The sequence below is a fragment of the Sarcophilus harrisii genome, chromosome 2 (assembly GCF_902635505.1).
Source record: "Sarcophilus harrisii chromosome 2, mSarHar1.11, whole genome shotgun sequence".
Classification (NCBI taxonomy): domain Eukaryota; kingdom Metazoa; phylum Chordata; class Mammalia; order Dasyuromorphia; family Dasyuridae; genus Sarcophilus; species Sarcophilus harrisii.
In genome coordinates, this window is record NC_045427.1 from 531,606,885 (window position 1) to 531,630,033 (window position 23,149).

The following is a 23,149-nucleotide window of genomic DNA, read 5'->3' on the forward strand; positions in this document are numbered from 1 at the left end:
TTGATGGCAACAGTGAATAGACTGCTAAGCCTGGAATCAGGACTGGTCTCAGACACTTACTAGTTGTGTGACCCTGGCAACTCACTTAACCTTGTTAGCCTCAGTTACCTCATATGTAAAATAAGCTGGAAAAGGACATGTTAAATTGCTCCAGTATCTTTGCCAACAAAATGCTAAATGGAGTCACAAAGTGTCAGATGTGATTGAAATGATTAACAACAAGCATTGCAGAAAAAAATTTTGTGTCCCATTTTCTGTGAACAAAAAATAATTAATACTTTCCTACTTTAATATATTATGATAAAGAATACTGTTCCTAACTATTATTTCTTTTGAAACTGTATTCAGTCAAAGCACCAGAGGCCTCAGGCCAAATTAATAAAATAATTCTCTTTTCTGATTTGATTACAACAACTTGCTTTCTTTAAGGAAAAAGATAATCCCATCTGCTTTGCTATAATAATCTACTCCATAATGTCCTGGAGTGTTGAATTACATATTTTAGACCACCAGATTTCCTTTATCATGGAACTGCAGAACATAAGAAAGAAGCAAAAATACTATAGTGCTTTATTCATTAGTCACTCAGTCTCCTTGAGACAGATTTTCTTAAGAATGGCATCTTGCCACTTTCCAATAGTTTAGTTATCTCTTGTCAGGATGAAAGCAGCTTTTGGTTCTGTGGCTGATGTAATATAATAAACCCTTAAATAAACTCTAGCTCTGGAATGGATTTTTGTGCCAGTTCTATCTTCAGCAAATATCAGGTGATTTTTAATTTTTTTTAATATTTGAAAAGCAAAGCTAGCCTGGAATGAAATGAAGTATTAGGAAATTATAGCTGTTTCAGTTCTTGTTTTTTTCTTATTAGTGTTCCTTCCTTCTCCTCCTCTCCTACTCCCTGGCTTTAGGTCCCAAAACACAACCTCTTTCCTCCTCATCTACTCTCGGTTACAGATGGTTGTCATTAAGATTTCTTCAATATTAAAGGATCCTGTTACTCCTCCTCCACTTCCAGTTATAGTGCCATCTATTCTGCTTCCTGTCTTTATTTGGGATTTCAACTATATTGGCAGCCTCCAGTGTTTAATATTTTTCCCTCTATTTGTCTTTGTTGCTTCTCCAAAATGGAAGTATTACATAACATCATAAGCAGCCTTAAATCTATATAGAAAGAATACATCACCTACTAAGTGTGTTACTTAGTGTGCTAAGAAGAACATTAAAAAAATCCTCATCAACATGCAGGTGTGTGATATTTAATTATTAAGAGTTTTTATTCCTTTGGTATGAGACTTTAAACTTTGCTACTGGAAAAAAGCAATTCAAACTTTCATCAATCTCTTAATAGGTATCTGTTAAGCAACTGACAACCATATATATCAGACACTGTTAGATGACAGGATACAAAGATGAAATCTAACCTTAAGGAACTAATAGTATCTTTCTAGTGAAATATACTATCTCCACATATAAATAAATACAATATATTTACAAAATGAATACAAAGATTTAGGTTGGAGAGTGCTGACAATTGAGACAGAAGGTAGAACCTCTAGAAGGAGGAAGTAGCAGTTCAGCTGAGCTTTCATGGATGTTAGACATTCTAAGAGGCCAGTGAAGAATGAGAACATTCTAGGCATTGAGAGGGGTGTGCTTATATGGTATGTGGGATGAAAAACACAGACCGTGCAAAGGCACAGATTTTTTAAGACACAATAGTGATGTATAAGAGGAATAGCAAGTGGAGTAGTCCAGTTTGACTAGGGCGTTGAATACATGGGAGAGAATACTTTGTGATCAGCCTGGAGCCAATTTTAGAAGGACTTTAAAAAATCAAATAGATAAGCTTTATCCTAAAAGCAGTAGGGAGCTACTACAGCTTTTGAAGTTAAGGAGGGATGTATTTTGACTTGTGTTCTAGGAATATCAACTTGGCGATAATGAGAAAAATAGTTTGAAGAGGAAGAGATTGAATGCAGAAATAGGAAGCTATTGTTGTAACCCAGATGGGAAGTAACAGCTTGAAATAGGGTGAATTTGGTGTGAGTGAAAAGGGGACACCTTTAAGAGATGTGGCAAGATAACTGGTAAGATGACAACTGAGGAAGTCATACAAACATTCTATAGCAATTGAACAGGACTGAAAAAAGCACAGTAGTCTGGTAGTGGTAGTATAATTACAACAATAATAAATAACATTTATATAACAGTTTAAAGTTTGCTAAGTGATATATATATATATATATATGTATATACACACAGACATACATATATATGAAATATGTAAATATGTGATCTACGATATGCATGTATATGTATGAAATCTCATTTGATAATTACAGCAACACTGAGAGCAAGTAAATGCCAATATTATCTGTATTTTGTAGATTAGGAAACTGCCTTACATAACAAGTGGTAGAAGTAGAATTTGAATTTGGGTTTTTTCTGATTTGATGAAGACCATCCACCACACTGATCTAGTCTGAGGTATTAAAAGAGAATGAGGACAAGGACAAGATCAAGAAGAAATTGAAGGATAGATAGATAACAGTAAAGTAGAACTGGTCACCTATAAGGTTAGGCTTTTGAAAAGAGAAAAGTGAGGGTGGTATAAGATCTGATGGCCTAGAAAAACAGGGGAAGAGATAGAGTGACTGAGCGTTACACTAGAAATTAAGAATAAGTTTAGGAGGAATTAGACACAGGAGGTTAGGGACTATGGAAGGAGAACATTTGGGAGTAATAATGAGATCAAAAGTATGAACATCTCTATATGGAACTGCATGTCAGTGGAGTTGAGACAGATGAACTGGAAAGTAAATTTAATTAAGGCAGAAGTTCTTAATATTTAAACAAAACTATTTTAATAATCACATATAAATTTAATTGGTTTTCTTTCTATTCCTGTGTTCAGGGTCATACAGTTAGTAAGTATTTCAGATTGGATTTGAACTCAGGGCTTCTTGACTATAGACCCAACACTCTATCCACTGAAGTGGGTATCATTTTGTATTAAGGATACAGCCATATGAGGAAAGTCAGGAATCAAAAACATTTAAGAGCAATAGAGATAGGAGAAGAAGTGATATGATCATCTGAATATATTATTAATATATAATGTTTTGTTTTATGCACATAAAAATATATTCTGAGAAGAATTCTGGCTTTATCATATTACTCAAAGGATTCTATGATACACACACACAAATTTAAGAACCCCTGATTAAAGGGTACTGCAACATGTACATTAAAATCTCAAAGTATAATGGACTAAGAGAGACTATGAGTTTAATACTTATACTTTATTCATTTACTGAATTTTATTGTCTCCAGGAGCAAGCACAAAATTCTGTTTGGCTTTCAAAACCCTTCATAAACTAACTTTCTCCTATTACCTACAACTTTCCAGTCTTCATACCCTTCTTGATTGATTAACAAAGTTTGTGCAGAGGACTTTTCTAGTTGCTATATAAATACATAGTAGACATTAAATATAAATGCTTGAATTTAATTTACAAATGTGTAAACTGAGGCACAAAATATTTCATAGTCAAAATCGAAAAATCCTAATCAGTCTCTGGTAATTCAACACTTTCCAGCATTTATAAATGATGTGAAAACATACTCCTCATTTCAATCAGCTGGGAAGAATATAGATTATCTATCTGAATGATTTAAAAAATTGGATGAGGTGAGTGGGAGCAAGTAAGTGGGTAAGGAGCATGGCAGATGGGAGGGATGGGGGGAAGAGAGGAAGGAATTGACTTGAGAAAGATAGAAATTAGAAAGTTTGACAAATGATTGGATATGAAGGATGAAAAGAAGGGAAGAGTAGATGATGACTGTCAGACAAGCTTTTTTAATTATGCAGATAGATAAACTATATTCTAGTTTAGATTCTTATTCTTCTCATTTGAGTGATTACACCTTCCCAGCTGATCTCCAGGCCTTTAATTCTTTCCTTCTCCATCAGGGCCACAACTTCTATCCTGAGGCTATAATCTCAGGTCTATCTTCACTGAGAAAGAAGGACTTTCAGAATTGTACTTTGGGGAATGATCTCATCATTCACACAGCATGTGAACACTACTGCCATGACTATGAATGATATCTTTGAGGCACACATCAGATCACATCACTCCTTTGGTGGTTACCTTCTAACTTTAGGGATAAATAAACTCCCAGGCATGCTATTGAGCTGGAAGGAACTTCAGTAATCATCTAGATGACTCAGCAGATAGACCTGGAGTTAGAAACACCTGAGTTCAATTCTGACCTCAAACACTTATTTGGCCATGGGAACATCACTTCAGCTCTGTCTCAGTTTTTTCATCTGTAAACTAGGAATGATAATAGCATACTCCTCTCTCAGGGCTGTTGTGAAAATAAAATGAATTAGTATTTATGTAATTCTTTGCATACCTTAAAGAACTATGTAAAGAATAGCCATAATAATAATTATTATTACAGTTATGGCTTACTCATTTCATAATTGAGGAAAGAAAGCCCAAAAAGGTAAGTGAAATTCTTTCACCATCCAGCTGTCTTCTATCCTTCTAGGTTGAATTCCTATTATTCTCCATCACTCAATCCATATTTGATTTAAACTGACTTATTTGGGGTTCCTTTTATACCACATTCTATCTTACTTTCTACCTCTATACAGAGTATCCCCCTTCTGACTTCTAACCCTTAGAATGGCCAGCTCCCTTTAAGGGTTGGTCAGGTGACCCTCACTTCCTTAAGGACTTTTCTTAATTACTCACATTATAATGTTCAATATCTTCATATGAATATCAAGTTACCTTAGATTTACTTAAATGTATATCCTAAAAGGCCAATATAAGCTCTGATCTTTATATCCTGAGTGCCTAGCAATGTCTTTCACTTAATAAATTTCAGTTAGTGAATAAATATTTATTAAGTTCCTCCTTTGTGCCAGGCGCTGTCCAAAATTCTGGGGATACAAAAAGAAGCCAAAGGCAGTTTCTGCCCTCAAGGACCTCACAATCCAATTCAGGAAACAACATATAGACAAATATATACAGGATAACAAGATATACAGAGGATAAATAGAAAATAAAAGAGGAAAGATGCTAGAATTAAAATAATTTAAAAATACTTCCAGGAAAAGATGGAATTTTAGTTAAGACAAAAAGGAAACCAGGAAGGTAAGTAGATAGTAGAGAAAAGAGAGTATTCCGGGTACTGAAATTGGAGCCAGATAATATTCCTAGAACAGAGAGATGGAGTGTCTTGTATGTGGAACAACCACTAGACCAGTATCATAGATCAAGGAGTTCATGTTGTGGAGTAAGGTGCAAGTAGACTTGTCTTTAAGGACTTTGCAGTTTACTGTACACAACATGATATGAGCAGCAATAAAGCATAATTGATGCCTAAAAGTTGGGGAATAGCTGATCAAGTTGTAGCATATTATTGTTATAGAATATTACTGTGCTTTAAGAAATTTTGAGCTCACAGAAAAATATAGAAAGACTTGCACAAAATAAGACTAAAATGAGCAGAATCAAGAGAACATTGTATACAGCAACAGAAATATTGTTTCAAGAATGACTTTGAAGAAATAAATGATTTTGATTATAAATACCCAAAATAACTATAAGGGATATATGAAGAAAAATGCTATCTCCATTCAGATAAAACTGCTAAATAAAAGCATGTATAGAATAATTTTACACACACACACACATATACACACATACACACACACACATCCTCATGTGTTTGCATAGATATATACCTACTAGTAGCCAGCTCTAGGGTGAGGTAGAGGAAAAATAAATTTACATGATAATTTTGTTATATTTGAAAGGAATAGCAAATTTGCCATAATTTTTATTGTACTATTTTATAGAAATGCTTGCTTTGTTCCATAAATTAAAAATGAAATTTAATAATGAAAAATTAAGGTAACAATATGTGTATGAGAGAATTATTGTGCTACCTGTTGAAAATATTATTTTACATAAGTTTTATATTTACATATTTTACATAAGTTTTATAATTTTTACTATCACTAAAACTTATGATTACTATTTGTATCACAATGTCCCAACTATGGTAGACAATGATAGTTATTTAGTAGGGATGGCATGCTTGTATGATTCTCCTGTGTCATTGGAGGAGCTGCATAAATCTGACTTTGTTGCATTTATTTTCTAGGACAGACTTCTGTGTACACAAAGATGAACCATGTGACACTGTGGGTGAGTTACAAAATTACAACAGTAGTTTGGAACTGGTTTTGTACTGGGAATCAACAACGTATCTTAGTAACTTCCATAGTTTATGTGCTAACAATTTCATGAGAGTGTATACTCTAGGAATATTTTTTAAGGGATACATTTATTGAATATTCAGTCATAAAGGACATTATTTTTATAATAACCAAACTAAAGAAACTAAAATTTAACTGAATTTAAAATTTTAATTAGCTTTAAATATGAACTTTAAAAATTAAATAAAATGCTAAATTTTTTAAACATTAGATTATGTCTGTGGTATTGATTGAAAACTCCAAGGATAAAGGGATTACCTCCATGTATTTCTCTTGGTAGAGTGCTCAGAATAGTGCCAAATGTCATTAAGCAGTTAAAAAAAATTGATGATGATAAAACCTAGTTAAATGATAGAATTATGTAAGAATTAAGCCTTAGAACTGAACTGAACTTCAACTTTATCTCTGTTTCTTGCTCTTGTTACCTTGATAAAATTTCCTACAACACTGCTGGGCCAATTGCAAATATTTATCATTCTCTCTTTGAAGATAGAAAAGTGAGGATGGAGAGAATTGAATTAGCTTTTAGCTTTTAAATTGGACCTCAATAATCTGTTTAAGAATGTAAATAGATAATCTTAAGCTAATTTTTCATCTGCTCTTGTTGACCCCCTTTATTTTCTCATCAATACTTGGGTACTGGCTTAAACTGAAGAGTGGCTCTTTTACATGAGACTATTTTTTTTTAACTTATTATAAAGAAGTATTTTACTACCTGCAAGATTTCTAATCGATGGCAAAAAAAAAAAAAAAAAAAAAAAAAAAAAAAACCCTCCCTTTCCTGGCCACCGTTTCCATATATATATATATATATATATATATATATATATATATATATTTTTTTTTTTTTCCTTTTGCAAACTAAAATAAAAACTCCTTATGGCCAAGAATTGTCATTTGTATGTTTATATCACTGAAACATACCACAGTATTTGGCAAACAGTTGTAATTTAATAAATGGGATTTTTTCATTATTCCCTCACAAATAGCAATAATCTTCATATGCAATGTTTATGCTGAGGTCATTCCCAAAAGTATAATTTTTAATTTCCCTCTGTATCTTCAGTATTCCCAATGAAATTTTCAATAATTCTGTCTTTATTGAAATCATTGCAGAGTATTATGTTAATAGGTGAAAAACATGGAAAGAGAAAAACTTAGTTGTAAATATCATAAACATTCACCAAGAGGTTTAGCTGCTGCATTGCACAAAACCAAAATTCAGAATGTAGAATTCTTTTCAAATTAACAAATCTTTCTTTAGTGTTTTGAGAATGAGAGGAAGGGATTGAGGAAGTAAACATGGTTTTGAAAAATATGTATACACTATATGATTTAAATGTCAACAAAATATATGCTAAATTTCCTTATTTTCCCTGGGGATTCTTCATGATATACTTATTCTATTTAAATCCAAAGGAAAAGATACTTTCAAAGAAGTGTGTAAACTTTAAGTATAAACTGTAGAAATGATTGTGGTGATTTCTGCACAAAAGCAAAGCTGATGGAAGATGTAAAAATAATTGCTATTTTTTCTTTTTGTTTATAATTTTTTTCATGCTGCCACATTGCAGATAAATAAATTCAGCTTGTCAGTACCATATAATATATTTACTGAATCTCAGGACACCAACTTTTTTGGCTTGGTTCATTCTTGTACAATTTAAAAATACACATGATATTGGTTATAAAATTATACTAACAGATAATTGCCTGTCCCTAATATATTTTAACAAAAGGGTAGGTTATGAATTACATAATCATGACATTAATTAAGCAATTCTCTTAGCCATAAAATGTATGGTCTGTACTGTTCATCTGGCACTTAATAATTTTTTTATATTGTTCCTTTATGTTTGACTTTTTTATGTAAATGTTATTTCTTTAACTAGGTCATAATTCCTTGAGGACGGGAATGAATCATATACCTGACTACGCACATAATAGGTTTTTTAAAAAAATTATCCCTATTGTTGGAGAAATGACAGTCATGTAGTTTCGTAGAGAGTAGTGGTGCATTACATTGCTGTCAGCATATTTTTTACATTTTCTTTGTCAGTTGAATGATTTGCAACTCTTAATTCCCTCTTCTTGAATTTTAGTGATTCTATTTCTTTTCCCTCAGGTTTTATTTTATTTTTTTAATACACATTGCTTTATGAATCATGTTGTGAGAGAAAAATCAGAGCAAAAGGGAAAAGCATGGGAGAGAGTAAAAAAAAAAAAACCAAGAAACTGAACTGAACATAGCATGTTATGATTTATATTCAGTCTTATTTCTTTTTCTGGAAGCAAATGCCATTTTCTGTCCAAAGTCTATAGGGCTTGCTTTGAATTATTGAACCATTGAGAAGAATCAAGTCTTTCATAGTTGATCATTGGACATTCTTGCTGTTACTGTGTACAATGTAATTCTGATTCTGCTTGTTTCACTCAATATCAGTTCATGTAAATCTTCCCAGGCCTTTCTAAAATCAGCTTGTATATTTTTTATAGAACAACAATTCTTCAGTACCTTCATATACCACAACTTGTTCAATCATTCCCCAATTGATTGACATCTACTCATTTTCCAATTCTTTGCTACCACCAAAAAAATTTAAAAAGCTGCTACAAACGTTTTTGTACTCGTGGGTCCTTTTCCCTCCTTTATAATTTCCTTGGTATACAGACCTAGTAATAGCACTGCTGGGTCAAAGGGTATGCATAACTTTATAGCCATTTGAGCATAGCTCCAGATTGTTCTCCAGAATGATTGGATCATCTCACAACTTCACCAACAATGCATTAGTGTCTGTTTTCCCACACATCCTCCAACTTTCATCATTATCATTTCTTGTTATCTTATCCAATCTAAGAGGTATGAGTTGATATCTCAAAGTTGTTTTAGTTTGTATTTCTTTAACCAATAGTGATTTAGAGTATTTTTCACATGACTATAGATGGCTTTAGTTTCATCATCTGAAAATTGTCTTTTCATATCCTTTGACCATTTATCATTTGGGGAATGACTTCAATTCTTATAAATTTGACACAGTTCTTTATATATTTTAGAAATGAAACTTTCCTCAAACATGCGGTCTATAAAGATTTTCCCCCAGCTTTGTACTTTCCTTTTATCTTGTTTCTGTTGGTTTTGTTTTTGCAAAAACTTTTTTAAATTTAATGTATTTAAAGATGTCCATTTTATCTTTCATAATCTCTTCTAGTTCTTCTTTGGTCACAAATTCCTCCCTTCCCCAAAGATCTGATAGGCAAATTATGAGTTGTTCTCTTAATTTGATTATGGTATCATTCTTTTTTTTTGAAATAGCTTTTTATTTACAACTTATATACATGGGTAATTTTTATAGCATTGACAATTGCCAAATCTTTTGTTCCAATTTTTCCCCTCCTTCCCCCACCCCCTCCTCTAGATGGAAGGTTGACCAATACATGTTAAATATGTTAAAGTATAAATTGGATACAAAATAAGTATGCATGTCCAAACAATTATTTTGCTGTACAAAAAGAATCGAACTCTGAAATAGTATACAATTAGCCTGTGAAGGAAATCCAAAATGCAGGTGGACAAAAATATAGGGATTGGAAATTCTATGTAATGGTTCTTAGTCATCTCCCAAAGTTCTTTCTTGGGTGTAGCTGATTCAATTCATTATTGCTCCATTGGAACTGATTTGGTTCATCTCATTGCTGAAGATGGCCAGGTCCATCAGAATTGATCATCATATAGTATTGTTGTTGAAGTATATAATGATCTCCTGGTCCTGCTCATTTCACTCAGCATCAGTTCATGTAAGTCTCTCTAGTTCTTTCTGAAATCATTCTGTTGGTCATTTCTTACCGAACAATAATATTCCATAATATTCATATACTACAATTTATCCAGCCATTCTCCAATGGATGGGCATCATCCACTCAGTTTTGTGGTATCATTCTTTATACCCAAATTATGTATCCATTTTTACTTTATTTTGGTATGGAATATGAGATGTAAGCATTAAACCAAGTTTCTGACACATTATTTTCCAGTTTTCCTACTAATTTTTATAAAATAATGAGTTCTTATTCCAGAAGCCTTGATTATTATGTTATATGTATCTAATCTACTCTAATGATCCACCACTCTATTTTTTTAGCCAGTACCAAATGATTTTGATGACTACTGCTTTATGATATAGTTTTAGATTTGGTACTGCTAAGCCATCAGCCTTTGTAGTTTTCATTATTTCCTTTGATATTGTTAATCTTTTGTTCTTCTAGATGAATTTTGTTATTTTTTCTAGTTCTATTAAATAATATTTTGGCAGTTTGATATGGCACTGAACAAGGAGACCAGTTTAGACAGAATTGTTATTTTTATTAGCTTGGCTTATCCATGAACAATTGATATCTTTCCAATTATTTTTTTTCCTGACTTTATTTGTGTGGGAAGTGTTTTGTAATTGTGTTCATATAGTTCTTGGGTTTGTTTTGGCAAGTATTTTCTTTTGTGATGACATCAAATAAAAAAAATATTAAGGGATGGGAAAAGGTCTATACTGGAAAAAGAGGAAAAAGAAGGTATAACAGGAAAATTAGTTCACATGAAGGAGGTACAGAAGACTTATTACAATCTAGAAAAGGGAAGGGGATGAGTATTGTATGAGGCTTGATCTTGTCAGTTTGGGCCCTAAGAAGGAATAATTTAATTATTCCATTGAGTATAGAAATTTATCTAACCCTATAAAGAAATAGAAAGAGAAAGAAGAAAATAAAAAGGAGTGAGAGGATAGAAGAGAGGGTAGAAACACTAGGGGAAAAAATAAGAAGGGGGAAGGTTTGATAGAAGATAAGGTAGTAGGTAGAGTAGGTTAAAAAAATTACTAAGAGATGGGATAGGGGTGATAGGAGATAAGGTAGTGGGTAGAGTGGGTTAGGGGCCAGAACTCTGTACTTGAAACAGGGATTTTTATAAGATGTTAACTAGGTGGAATTGACAAGACAATGGTTATCTAGTTGAGCATGGTGATTAATAGTTCTCTAGTTCAGTATGATTTATTTAATCTTACCACAAATAATGGTTCCCTAGTGATATAATGATTGGTTTATACTCAGTATACTGTAAATGATCTAATTATAATAGAGCATATAAGCTGGGACACACTCAGCCAGGGTTAGATTTGGAGAAGACAGAGGACTGGAGGTGGGAACTCAAGCTCTCAGAGTCAAGGAGAGAGAGATTCACTCCATCTCATACCACCATGGTGATTGGCCTGTCCTCCTGCATTTCCTCCACTGAGACCAAGCTAGCTCAGGCTCCAGGCAAGGAGACAATAAAGAATTCCGACTTTAACACCTAGCTATTCTCATAGTGATTACTTTGCTGAAAAGAAGGCTGGTCCAGAGACCTCCAGAAAACCAGGGCACTACAGGAGTGGGTAAAAAAAAAAAAAAAAAAAAAAAAAAAAAAAAGACAAAAGACAGGATGGAAAGAGAACAAAAGTATATACAGGGGAGAAAATAGAATGGATGGAAAATACAGAACTGGTAATCATAACTGTGAATGTGAATGGGATGAACTCTCCCAAAAAATGGAAGTGAATAGCACAGTGAATTTTTTTTAAAAAAGAAATTCTACAATATGTTGTTTTCAAGAAATACATTTGACCCAGGAAAACACACATACAGAGTAAAGGTAAAAAGCTGGAACAGAATTTATTATGCTTTAGCTGAGGTTAAAAAAAAAAAAAGCAGAGATAACAATTCTGGTCTCAGATAAAGCAAAAGTAAAAATAGATCTTATTAAAAGAGATAAAGAAAGAAAGTCCGTCTTGATGAAGGATACCATAAATAATGAAGTAGTAAGGATACTAAATGTGTTTGCATTAAGTGGTGGAGCAGGCAAATTCCTAGAGAAGAATTTAAGCCAGTTATAGAAAGAAATGGATAGCAAAACTATTCTAGTGAGGGATCTCAATCTTCCCCTCTCAGAATCAGATAAATCTAACCACAAAATAAACAAGAAATAAACTAGGGAGGTTAATAGGATCCTAGAAAACCTAGATAGGATAAACCTCTGGAGAAAATTTAATAGGGACAGAAAGTAATGCTCCTTTTTCTTGGCTATACATGGCACCAACACAAAAATTGACCATATATTAGAATATAAAAATCTTACAATCAAATGCAGAAAGACAGAAATAGCAAATACTTCCTTTCCAGACTACAATGTAATACAAATTATAGTCAATAAAGGGCCAGGGAAAGATAGACTAAAAACCAATTGAAAAATAATCCAATTCTAAAGAATAAGTTGGTTAAACAACAAATCACAGAAATAATGAATAATTTCATTCAAAAGAATGAATCTTCATCTATGGGATGCAGCCAAAGCAGTCCTTACATGAATAAAAAAGAAAAAAAAAAGATCAATAAATTAGGTATGCAACTAAAAAAGCTAGAAAAAGAACAAATTAAAAACCACTAATTAAATACCAAACTAGAAATTCTGAAACTCAAAGAAGAGATTAATAAAATAGACACTAAGAAAATTATTGAGCTAATAAATAAAACTAAGAGTTGGTCATTTGAAAAAAGCAACAAAATAGATGAACCTTTCCTTAATTTGGTTAGAAAAAGGAAAAGAAAAAAAAGCAAATTATCAGTATCAAAAATGAAGAAGAAATTAAAATGAAATGAAAAAAGAATGAAAAAGAAATTAAAGCAATAATTAGGATCTATTTTGCCAAACTGTATGGCAGCCGATATGACAATATAATGTAATGGATGAATATTTGCAAAAATATGAATTGCCCAAGTTAACGAAAGAGGAAATAAATTATTTAAACAGTCCTATTTTAGAAAAAGAAATTGAACAAATCATTAGCGAATACCCAAAGGAAAAAATCTCCAGGGCCAGAAGATTTACAAGTCAGTTCTATCAAATATTTACAGAACAATTAATTCCAATACTATGTAAACTACTTAGGAAATTTCTTCTGTGACACAAATATGGCCCTGATACCTAAATTAGGAAGAGTAAAAACAGAGAAAGAAAATTACAGACCAATCTCGCTAATGAATGTTGATGCAAAAATTTAAAAATATATATTAGCAAAGAGATTACAGCAACTTATCAGCAACACAATACACTATGACCAAATAGGATATATAGCAGGAATGCAGGACTGGTTCAATATCAGAAAAAAAAAATTATTACCATCATCGACCACATCAATAACAATCTCAATAGATACAGAAAAACCTTTTGACAAAATATAGCACCCATTGATATTAAAAACACTAGAGATCATGAGGATAAAGGGAACTTTCCTTAAAATAATAAGTGGTATTTATCTAAAACTTACAGCAAGCATTATTTGTAATGTAAAAAGCTGGATACATTCCCCATAAGATCAGGGGTAAAACAAGGATGCTCATTATCATCACTGCATTATACTAGAAATGCTGACTTTAGCAATAAGAAAAGAAAAAGAAATGAAAGGAATTGAAATAGGCAATGAGGAAATAAAACTATTACTCTTTGCAGATGATATGATGATATATTTAAAGAATCCTAGAAAATCTTCCAAAATCCTAGTGGAAACAATTCACAGCTTTAATAAAATTGCAAGATATAAAACAAGCCGACACAAATTGTCAAGCATTGTGTATGTATATACACAAATATATACTGAAAAAGCCCATCAGCAAGAAATAGAGAAATTCCTTTTAAAATTACTATAGACACATAATAGGTTCTTAAATCTGTTAAGAGAATATTTTTCATGTTCCCTAAGGGTATTGAAAGAGGGTAATCTCCAAAAATGTATCATTAAATAAATGATATATTGCATTTATATAGATCTTACTTGATAAGTATTGTCATTTATAGTCTCACAAAAATCTTCCTGCCATTCTAAGGTTTAACTGCTTAATATAGAGTGTATTGCAAAAATTTTCATGTACATTTAAACTTTATTAGTACTTACTGCACAACATTTTTTGGGACGCGCTATATATAAGCCCAAGAATAATTTTTATTAAATCAGATTTACATGTATTAATGTGATATGTTTATATTGATATGACATGCTTACACTATTATATTGGCTACATATCAATCCCAAAGCACCTATTATTTCTAAGTTCCTTTAAGCTCCCAGTGATTTGGCCAAATAATAAGAGTATGACTTGACTACAAAAATCTCCTTAAATTTCTCCCGAAGTCTAAAGAGTAGTAAATAAGTTTTATGTGTAGAAGTTTACCCTAAAAGAACTTTCAGGATAGATAACTTATGATTTTCTTTGTCAGATTTGGTGGAATGAAGGGCTTCAGGAATTAAGAACCCTGAATCATCCTAAGGTCTTAATGTTTTAAAAATATGCTGAACAGACTGCTGTCTGTGTGTTCTGATTTCGGTTTTGGGAAGGAAAACCTCAAAAGAGAAATGACAACTCAGAATAAAGAGTATGGTGAAAAACCAAGGATTGTCATTTTTGCTTCAAGAAAAAAAGATAATTTTTTTCCTCCTAAGTATACACAACTATCCACCAATTGTGAAAAGTTTATGCATAGACTTGTATATTAATATGTGTATTGTTATGTGTGTTTTGTTGTTTTCTCTTATCCTTGCTTTCTAACATCAGTCCTTACATAGTCATGTATTAGAGGTGAAGTAAGACAAGAAAAGAGATATGGAATAGATGACTATATGGCAGGCAATATGTATTGAACCATTTGTTGGCTGTATTGTAGTTTGGGAGGGGAAACTCTCCCTAGTCATAGAGAATGTCATCTCTACAATATGAACACTTCCCACAAATGGAAATCTTGAACTTTAGATTTGAGATTAAAATCTTAGGCATCAAATCACCATCATAGTCCATCAAACAAAATGTTTTTTAATTACAGTAAAAGTTTGTTAAATGTCATCATTTCCCTTCCACTGCTAGTTACTGATGTGAAATACACTTCTTAAGACCCAATTTCAAGTTAGAGTACATTTTTTCCTTGCTTAGAAATATACTGGGGATTTTTGGTGAATGGAAAACCAGCCCTTTCCCTCTCCTATTACATGGAAGTGACAAACCTGTGAAGAGGAAAATGGAAATGTTGTATAGCATTTTGAGCTTTACTAACAAGACTGGTCTGCTTGAGCCAAGAGTCTTTGAGTCATGGGCTTGTCTAGAAGCCACAATGAACATCTGCTGTGGTGGGAATGTCTACACTGGCCTTAAGAAATCTTAAAGATGTTACCTTATTAATCCTCAAAAACTCTTGTAGTGTGTCATTAGATAGAAAGCTAGTATTTTTAGATGAAAGGACTAAATAATTAATGTATCAAAAAAGGTTGATGTTCAAAAATAAAGCCTATACTCCTAGATTTTTAAGATAATCTATATTAGACTATAAAACAAAATAAATAAGCTATTCAGTCAGTATTATAAAGCTTAAATAATTAAGAATTTTGTTAATTAAAAGACATAAAGAGTAGATAAAAATAGAGGCCATGAGATTTTTATTCTTTTAAAATGAATATACAGTTGTAATATAATGGAAAGAGAGATGGTTTTGGAGTCATGAAGACCTGAGTTCAGATCCTATCTCTAACCCATGCTACATCCTTAGCAAATTACTTCTCTATGCAATGCTGTAAACAGAACAATACATTGCAGAGAGAGTATGCTGACAGAAATTGGTGAAAGGGTTTTCTTTACAAAGGAGTTTCTTAAACCAATGAAATAACAATTTTAGTCCCTATCCCTTTAAATATATAAGCCAGAATTCCTATTTGCAAATTAATCTGGTTACCTCAGTTGCAGTATACTTACCACATTGATACTGTCCTTTCTCAAAAGCATTTTGGAATTTTATAATTCCTTCATAATTCACAAAACATTCTTTTGTAACAACTTCAATGGTGAGGTATTATTTCAAATGATTTGATTTTTGGAAATAGTAAAAAAAAATTAGCTACAAAGTTTGATGGCTATGACAAATGACTCAATTGACTAATGCCATATTTGGCAAATAGATATAGATATATATTTATGTTTTATTTTATATATGTGTGTGATTTGTTAATAAAATAAGAAAACTGATTTCCCTATAAACCTCATAATATTGAGGAAATGTTATGCTGTGGGGCAGAGATTGAGACACACATAGTTAGATGTCTCAATTAACATAAATGATCCAATGAGAGTAGAACTTGATTGACACTGCCTTGGAATAAGAATAAGGAGTCATGAAAATCCCTTATAAAGGCTTTAATGAATTATTGGATCATAGATTTAGATCTGGAAGAGGCCTTTCAAGTCATTTAATCCAATCCCATCATTAACAGGTGGAAATCTCAGGCATAATGTTGGTTAATTAATTCATCCTAAGTCATTCATGAGAAAGATCTGGGATTTGAACCTATATCTTAAGATTCAAAATCCTTTCTGGTGCTCTATGTTTATTTTCCCCAAAGAAATAATAATATAGTGTACCATAGTAGTATTGTCCTTTATTTAACATAGGGCTTTCTGAGGGAGAAAGTGAGATACTTGATCCAAATAGGACTTGTGGATGAAATATGGTAGCAGCCATTGTAATCTTAGTTTTTAGGACTTTTTTCGTGTATGTGCATGTGATATATTACACATGTTCATGGACATATCTAGTCATTTAATCCTGTGCTTGAAGAGATAGGAAAACCAGTGGAATCTGTAATCTTCAGGCTGTATATGTGATTCTGTCATTGTATTCTGTTTCTGAAATGAAATTTATAGCATAAGAGGATTATGATTAATGACTAATTGAGCCCAATGACCAATTAATGAATAATTCAGGCCAGTATTTTGTATTGGAATTGATTAATGAGACTCCTCCTTGTCCCTGGGAGACAATATTCTATTGGAATTTAGAGCAATATTTTGAAATTAATTTTCCTCACCCGTTTGCATGTCTTTTCTTAATTTGAGTAATGTGCAAACTAGGGAAATAATTGCCAGTTATAAGCCAGGAAGAATCCAAATAAGTAAATTTCACATGCAATTCTTTTTTTTTTTCTTTTTCAAATTCTCCCTCAGACATTTACTAGGTGTGTGACTTGGGCAAGATATTACCTTTGCTTCAACTTTCTCAACTGTACAATGAGAATAATAATAGCACTTCCTCACAGAGTTATTCCACATGCAATTCTTTTAGCTCATTCTTCTAATAATACTCAAAGTTGTGTTTAACTCTCTACTTGTGTTTAAGTTTGTGATTGTTCACAGTTTAAATATTGGAGACACCTGGAAAAGAACAGAATCTGGTGTTTGCAAAGGAACTTGGGGGACATTTGATCCAACTCGCATTCACTGATAAATGACCATCCAGAATCTGTTTGAAAAATCCCCATGTCAAGCTGTGACCATTCTCCAAGAATTTCCCATGCCACCTTTGGAAAGCTCTGTTTGTTCAAAGTTTTTCCTTACTTGGAATAGAAATCTGCTTCTCTCCAGTCTCCAGCTTAATTCTTCCCATTTAGGCAAAGCAGAAAAGTCTAATCTTTCTTCCTCTAGTCAATCCTTCAAATACTTATCATGTCACCTATAAATTTTCTTTTCACCAGGCTAACTTTTGCAGTTATGTTGTTACAAAATCAAATTTAATTGGACCAGATTAGACTATTGTATTCATTTTGAGTACCACATTTGATGAATATACAAAATGGAGCTCATACTGAAGTAGACAACCAACACATTGAGAGGACTGGAAAGCATTCATTAAGCAAACATTTTTTGAGATACTTCTATTTCAAGCACTTTCGGTGCTAAGCATTGAGGATATAAAGATAAAATAAAATAAGTCCTTCCCTTCAAAGAACTTAAATTCTACTTGGAAGATATAACATTTACATGTTATACATGTAAAAGATAAGAAAATATAGGATAAATTGAGGAAGAAGAGGGTGTCAAGAACTAGTGAAGTCATGGATTGTACTCAAATAGAGACTTAAAGAAAAGAAATTGCTTCTGAGAGATAGATATGAAGAAGAAGAAGAATGGTGTCCTAAGCATGGTAGACTGTCAATGCAAGGCTTTGAAGGTAAAAGGTGGTTTTTCTAGTTGGTTAAATAAAAAATTTTTGAATTGGTAAAAAGTCTGAGACTGACTGATTGGAAGGTGAGTTGAAATTTTATAAAAGTGGATTATGTACAAATATATTAGGATTACTGTAGAGTTCAAGAGGATAGGAATGAATATGACAATAAGTGAAATAACAGACTGATGAGTGAGTTACAGGTAAAGATGGAAGTCTCCATAAACCTTGTTGTAGATATATCAGAGATAGTCTTTGTCTATGACTCTCTGATTGTTAAAATAAAATGACTCTTAAAACAGGGCACCAAAAGTGGTTAGGAAGGAGATTAACATCAGGAAGGAGATGCAATTCATCACAGTCTTAAGTTGATGAAGAGGTCTGCATAGATGATGAGATCCTGCAATTGTTCATATTTGTGGATAATATTATTCAGATGGGATGAATCTCTAAATCGGTGTGGAGACTCCTAAATGAAATTCAGTCTAAGGAAAAGGGAATAGACAAGTAGATGGAGAATGTCTTTATCTAAATTATGTTATTGAAAAACCTATAGAGTCTATCTGTCAATCAACAAGAATTTATTATCTGCTAGGTACTGGGATACAAAGACAAAAATAAGACAGTCTCTACTCTTAAGCTTACATTCTAGTTAATATGTACATATAAGTATATACAGAACAAATGTTTGTAGAACAATACTAAATACTATGGTATGTAGAGCACTAATAGCTCTACATGTCTGATTTTTCCAAAACTAGGATCAGGAAAGGCTTAATTATGAGGTATATATGAGATTCTGTGAGATAAAAGTGAGTAGAGAGAACATTTCAAGGTATGGAGGTAGGAGAATGAAATTATATACAGGAAGAACAGAAAAAAGTATTAGAAGACTATAATGGATAATGAAGCTAGAAATGCAGGTTCTAAAGGGCTTGAAAAGCTAAACAGAAAAGTTTATATGCACCTATAGGAAATAAGGAGCAGTCAGTCTCTGTGTGTGTGTGTGTGTGTGTGTGTGTGTGTGTGTTTATGTTTATGTATATTATCTAAGGTACATACACCTGTCCAAAAATAATTATGCAGATAGACAGACATGGCAAATGTGTGTGATGGTTCCTTCCCCCGCTCCCCATAACAATGGAGTTAAACTACCAATCAGTTTACTTCTGGGTCTTGGAAGGTGAATATCTGCTAGTAGGGAGTAATGAGTTAGAACTAAGGATCAACCATATATGAATATTTAAAAAAGGGGGGGGGATAAATACCTTTCTTTTTTCCTCTTTCTTTTTATTGATGTGTGGTCTAATTTTAACTTAATTTAGAGGCGAGATGACTGGGAATTTTTTTTTAACTTTCCTAAAACGAAGGCTTGAAAGGTCCTCATTTGTGCCTGCAAAAGTTCCACTAAGTTCACATAATGAGAAACCTGACTAGGACCTCTGCATGCCATGCAGACACACAAAGAGAAAACAGCAGCAGGAGGTTTGTATTTGTATCTTGGCAGAAAGTCCAAGCTAAAACCAGTTGCCTGAGGGACTGAGTTCAACTTTTCTTGGCCCTCCTGCCAAGGTAGTGCTAAAGGTTACATAATGGCTGAAACAAATTCAAAAATGGTGAAAATATGTAGGTATTTCTTTGTGTGGGATGAGCTTCCATTGGCCACTTTTGAGACAGAGAACCACAATTTATTTTGGATCTAACATTCAACAAAGTACATTGCTTTACTTGATTGCATTTTTGGCTGAAAAAGAATAGGATTTAAAGAGAAAGAAATGTATATTTACAGTTTCCAGCCATAGCCTGTCTATAACATGCTATTCAGCTTTACAGCACCCATTTAAATGGCAAATAGGGATTTCTTCAGGAAAGCATCCTTCAATGAGATCAACTGGTTAAATTTCTTTTTATAAGTTTTTGTGCTTAGGCAACCTACTTCTCTCATGAGGGGGCTTGACATAGAACTGTGGTTTCTTGAAGAGCCTTCTTCCAATTTAGTTGCTTTGAACCCAGCCAGATCAAGAGTTTAACAAGAGCTTATCAACATCAAACTGATGAATTCTTACACGTTATCAGTCTCCAACCTTGGTGTGACATAATCAGATCAAGATTGCCCTCTCGCTTGATGTTTCCATCTCTCTGTGCCAAGTAAGCAGCTTTATGATTCGTTAGGAATGAAGTAGATTATTTCATCCAGTTACAGCTTGGCTCTTGGTCACAACCATGTAATCCTGGAGCCAGGCTGAACCTTTCATTTATTTGGATTGTTAAGGAAAACTCATCCTAAATTCCATAAATGATGGTAGGGAGAGTGGTGGTGTGCAGTCAGTATAAATGAAAAAAACAGAAGTTTATGTAAATTTCATTTCTGTGATTGCTTTGCTCTTAAAGTGACTGAAGTCAGGCTCGCAAGCATCTAGCTTCTTTTCAGTCTTTGTTCATGCCCCTAAGGAACATTTTATAGACATAAGGAGACCAATAACCATGCCACCAATGAATAATGGTGTGGTGGAGAACAAACTTTATTATGTTTTGACATAGTTTGAGTCTCCCCTGTCTCCCATCAACTCCTTCACTCCCAAGATACATTCCCAAGATACTAGCAAGAGTACTCTTTGAAGTAAGTATGGTAGCTCCACTTTGCCATGTATGAAGATCAGATTCCCTTCACAAAAGTCTCTAGGCAAATTCTCATCATGTCAGGATATCAGTTAGAATGTTGAATTAGGTAAATCATCATAACTCTGTCATTAGGCACCCAGCATATTTTCTCATTTGTTTGTTAAAAAAAAAAAAGTTACCCAGAGACAGCTAGAAGAATGTTCTCTTTCACTCTTTTGTCCTCCAATTCTACTACCTGCTCATTCTCTGGTTCTCTGACAATGTCCATGCAGCAGTCTTTGGGAAGAAAACTAGTTCTTTACTTCCTGTTGTACAGCTAGATATTGATATGTGTGAATGATGAATTTTATAATTGCATTATTTTAATTTTGCTGAATATTTTAATTAGGCTAGAGCCAATATAATATTTTACACAACTATAATTTTTCCAATAACCATTTCATAGGATTCATTATTTATATTAATTGGGACCTTACAAGTATACCTCTTCAAATAAAAAAAAAAATCTTTTTCTTACTTTCCAGAATTTTTAATGGTAAACAATATAGGCTTCTAATGGCCAAGAACAATAAATTAATGTGTATGTGTGTTTTAAGGGTGAACACCTATATTTTACAAATGTGTTTTCTACATAAAGAAGGCTGATATGACTGTTTTCTGATTTCTTGGAGAGAGAAAACCAAAGCTTCTTCAATCAGTGAATTAATTCATTATAACATTTAGATAATAAAACAATTCCCCAAATCTAGGAGTTTCAAAACTAACTAAAGTTATATTATTATCCTCTTAATTATTATGTAGAGGATGAGTGGTTAAATGTTTATAGTCCCACATGCTACAGTGCATTGCTGCTTCAAGTTAATAATTTTTACTCCATTGCCAATTTGCTACTCATTGAGTCTGTTTGAGAACCCATATATTGCAAGTAGTTATTCTCATCTAACTTTTTCACTTTAAATACTGTCTATACAACAATATAAAATTTTGGCATCTTTGGGCTCAAAATAATGAGATTTAATTCTAACATCATCTCAGCAAAAAATGACATTTTATATTGTGCAGAAAAATAAGGTTATAATAATAGAACATTTCACAAAATCACAAGAAAAGGAAATTGACAAATTTACGCAAATCTTTTCAAACACCGAGGGTAGTTATATCCTCTCACATGTCTTCCCTTCCCTACATATTCTACGCCCTCCCCTCCCCAAACCTCTCCCCCAATCACTTATTTTTTGAATAGTTGCTTCAGGAGAGGAATGTTTCCAAGTATCCCAGAATACTTAATTATTTCAGGATTGTCTAATCAATCGAAAAAAGATTTATTAAACACCTATGGGCAAGGCAGTGTGGCATGTTTGGGGGAAAAAAAAAAGCTGAACTCATGGCAAAAAAGCTCAAGTTCAAGGCCCACTTTTAATACATACAGGCTGTGTAACTTTGGGTAATTCACTTGCCTCTCAGGGTTTGAGACAACTCTCTAAAACCATAAATTGCAGAGAAGATGGCAATATATATTGACAAAAGAAGTTTCTCATTGGGAATACTCTAATCTAATAAATAAAATTACAGTATCAGCTATGTCCCTAACTTGCCTGCTAGACATTGTCTGAGACCCAACAGGAAGAAAGGGGAAAAAGGAGAAAAGGAAGAAAGAAAGGAATGAAGAAAGAAAGAAAGCGAGAGAGAGATGGAGAGATAGGAAGAGAGAAGGGAGGGATGGAGAAAAGGAAAGATGGAAAGAAGGGATGAAGAAAGAGAGAAAAGAAGGAAAGGGAGGAGGGAGAAAGGCTATCTCTGTCTTCAAGAATCTTATGTTTTAATAATGAATGGTTTGTTCATACTTTAAACATATATAGAAAAAGTTAATTCCTTATATCCTGAAAATGGGACCAAGCAATGGGAATTTCAACCTCCCTTTGTACTTCATTTTTCATGTTTGACATGTGAGTATTTACTTAGTTCTTTAAATTACTTTTGACCATGTACTTTTATTATTTGGTTACTATTTAATTTGCTTAATCCTTCCCCCCAAACCTGCAAACAACAACAAATGATCCCCAAACTCTAAACTCATCATCTTTGAAAAGCAGTAAGACTCATTCAAAGAGCTAAAGTTCTAGAAAGCAGAAATCATAAATTTTTTTCTTTTATTCAGGGATAAA

The 23,149-nt window shown here is 32.8% G+C and overlaps 1 protein-coding gene across 2 annotated transcripts in view; it reads left to right on the plus strand.

Annotated features, from left to right (window-relative positions):
- The window catches only part of ADAMTS17 (ADAM metallopeptidase with thrombospondin type 1 motif 17), a 473,015-nt gene that overhangs the window by 121,166 nt on the left and 328,700 nt on the right, over window positions 1-23,149 (plus strand). For both annotated transcript variants that reach the window (XM_031955494.1, XM_031955493.1), the window contains exon 7: window positions 6,190-6,233. In XM_031955494.1, the coding sequence (XP_031811354.1) occupies window positions 6,190-6,233 (44 nt within the window). The remainder of the gene's footprint in view (window positions 1-6,189; window positions 6,234-23,149) is intronic.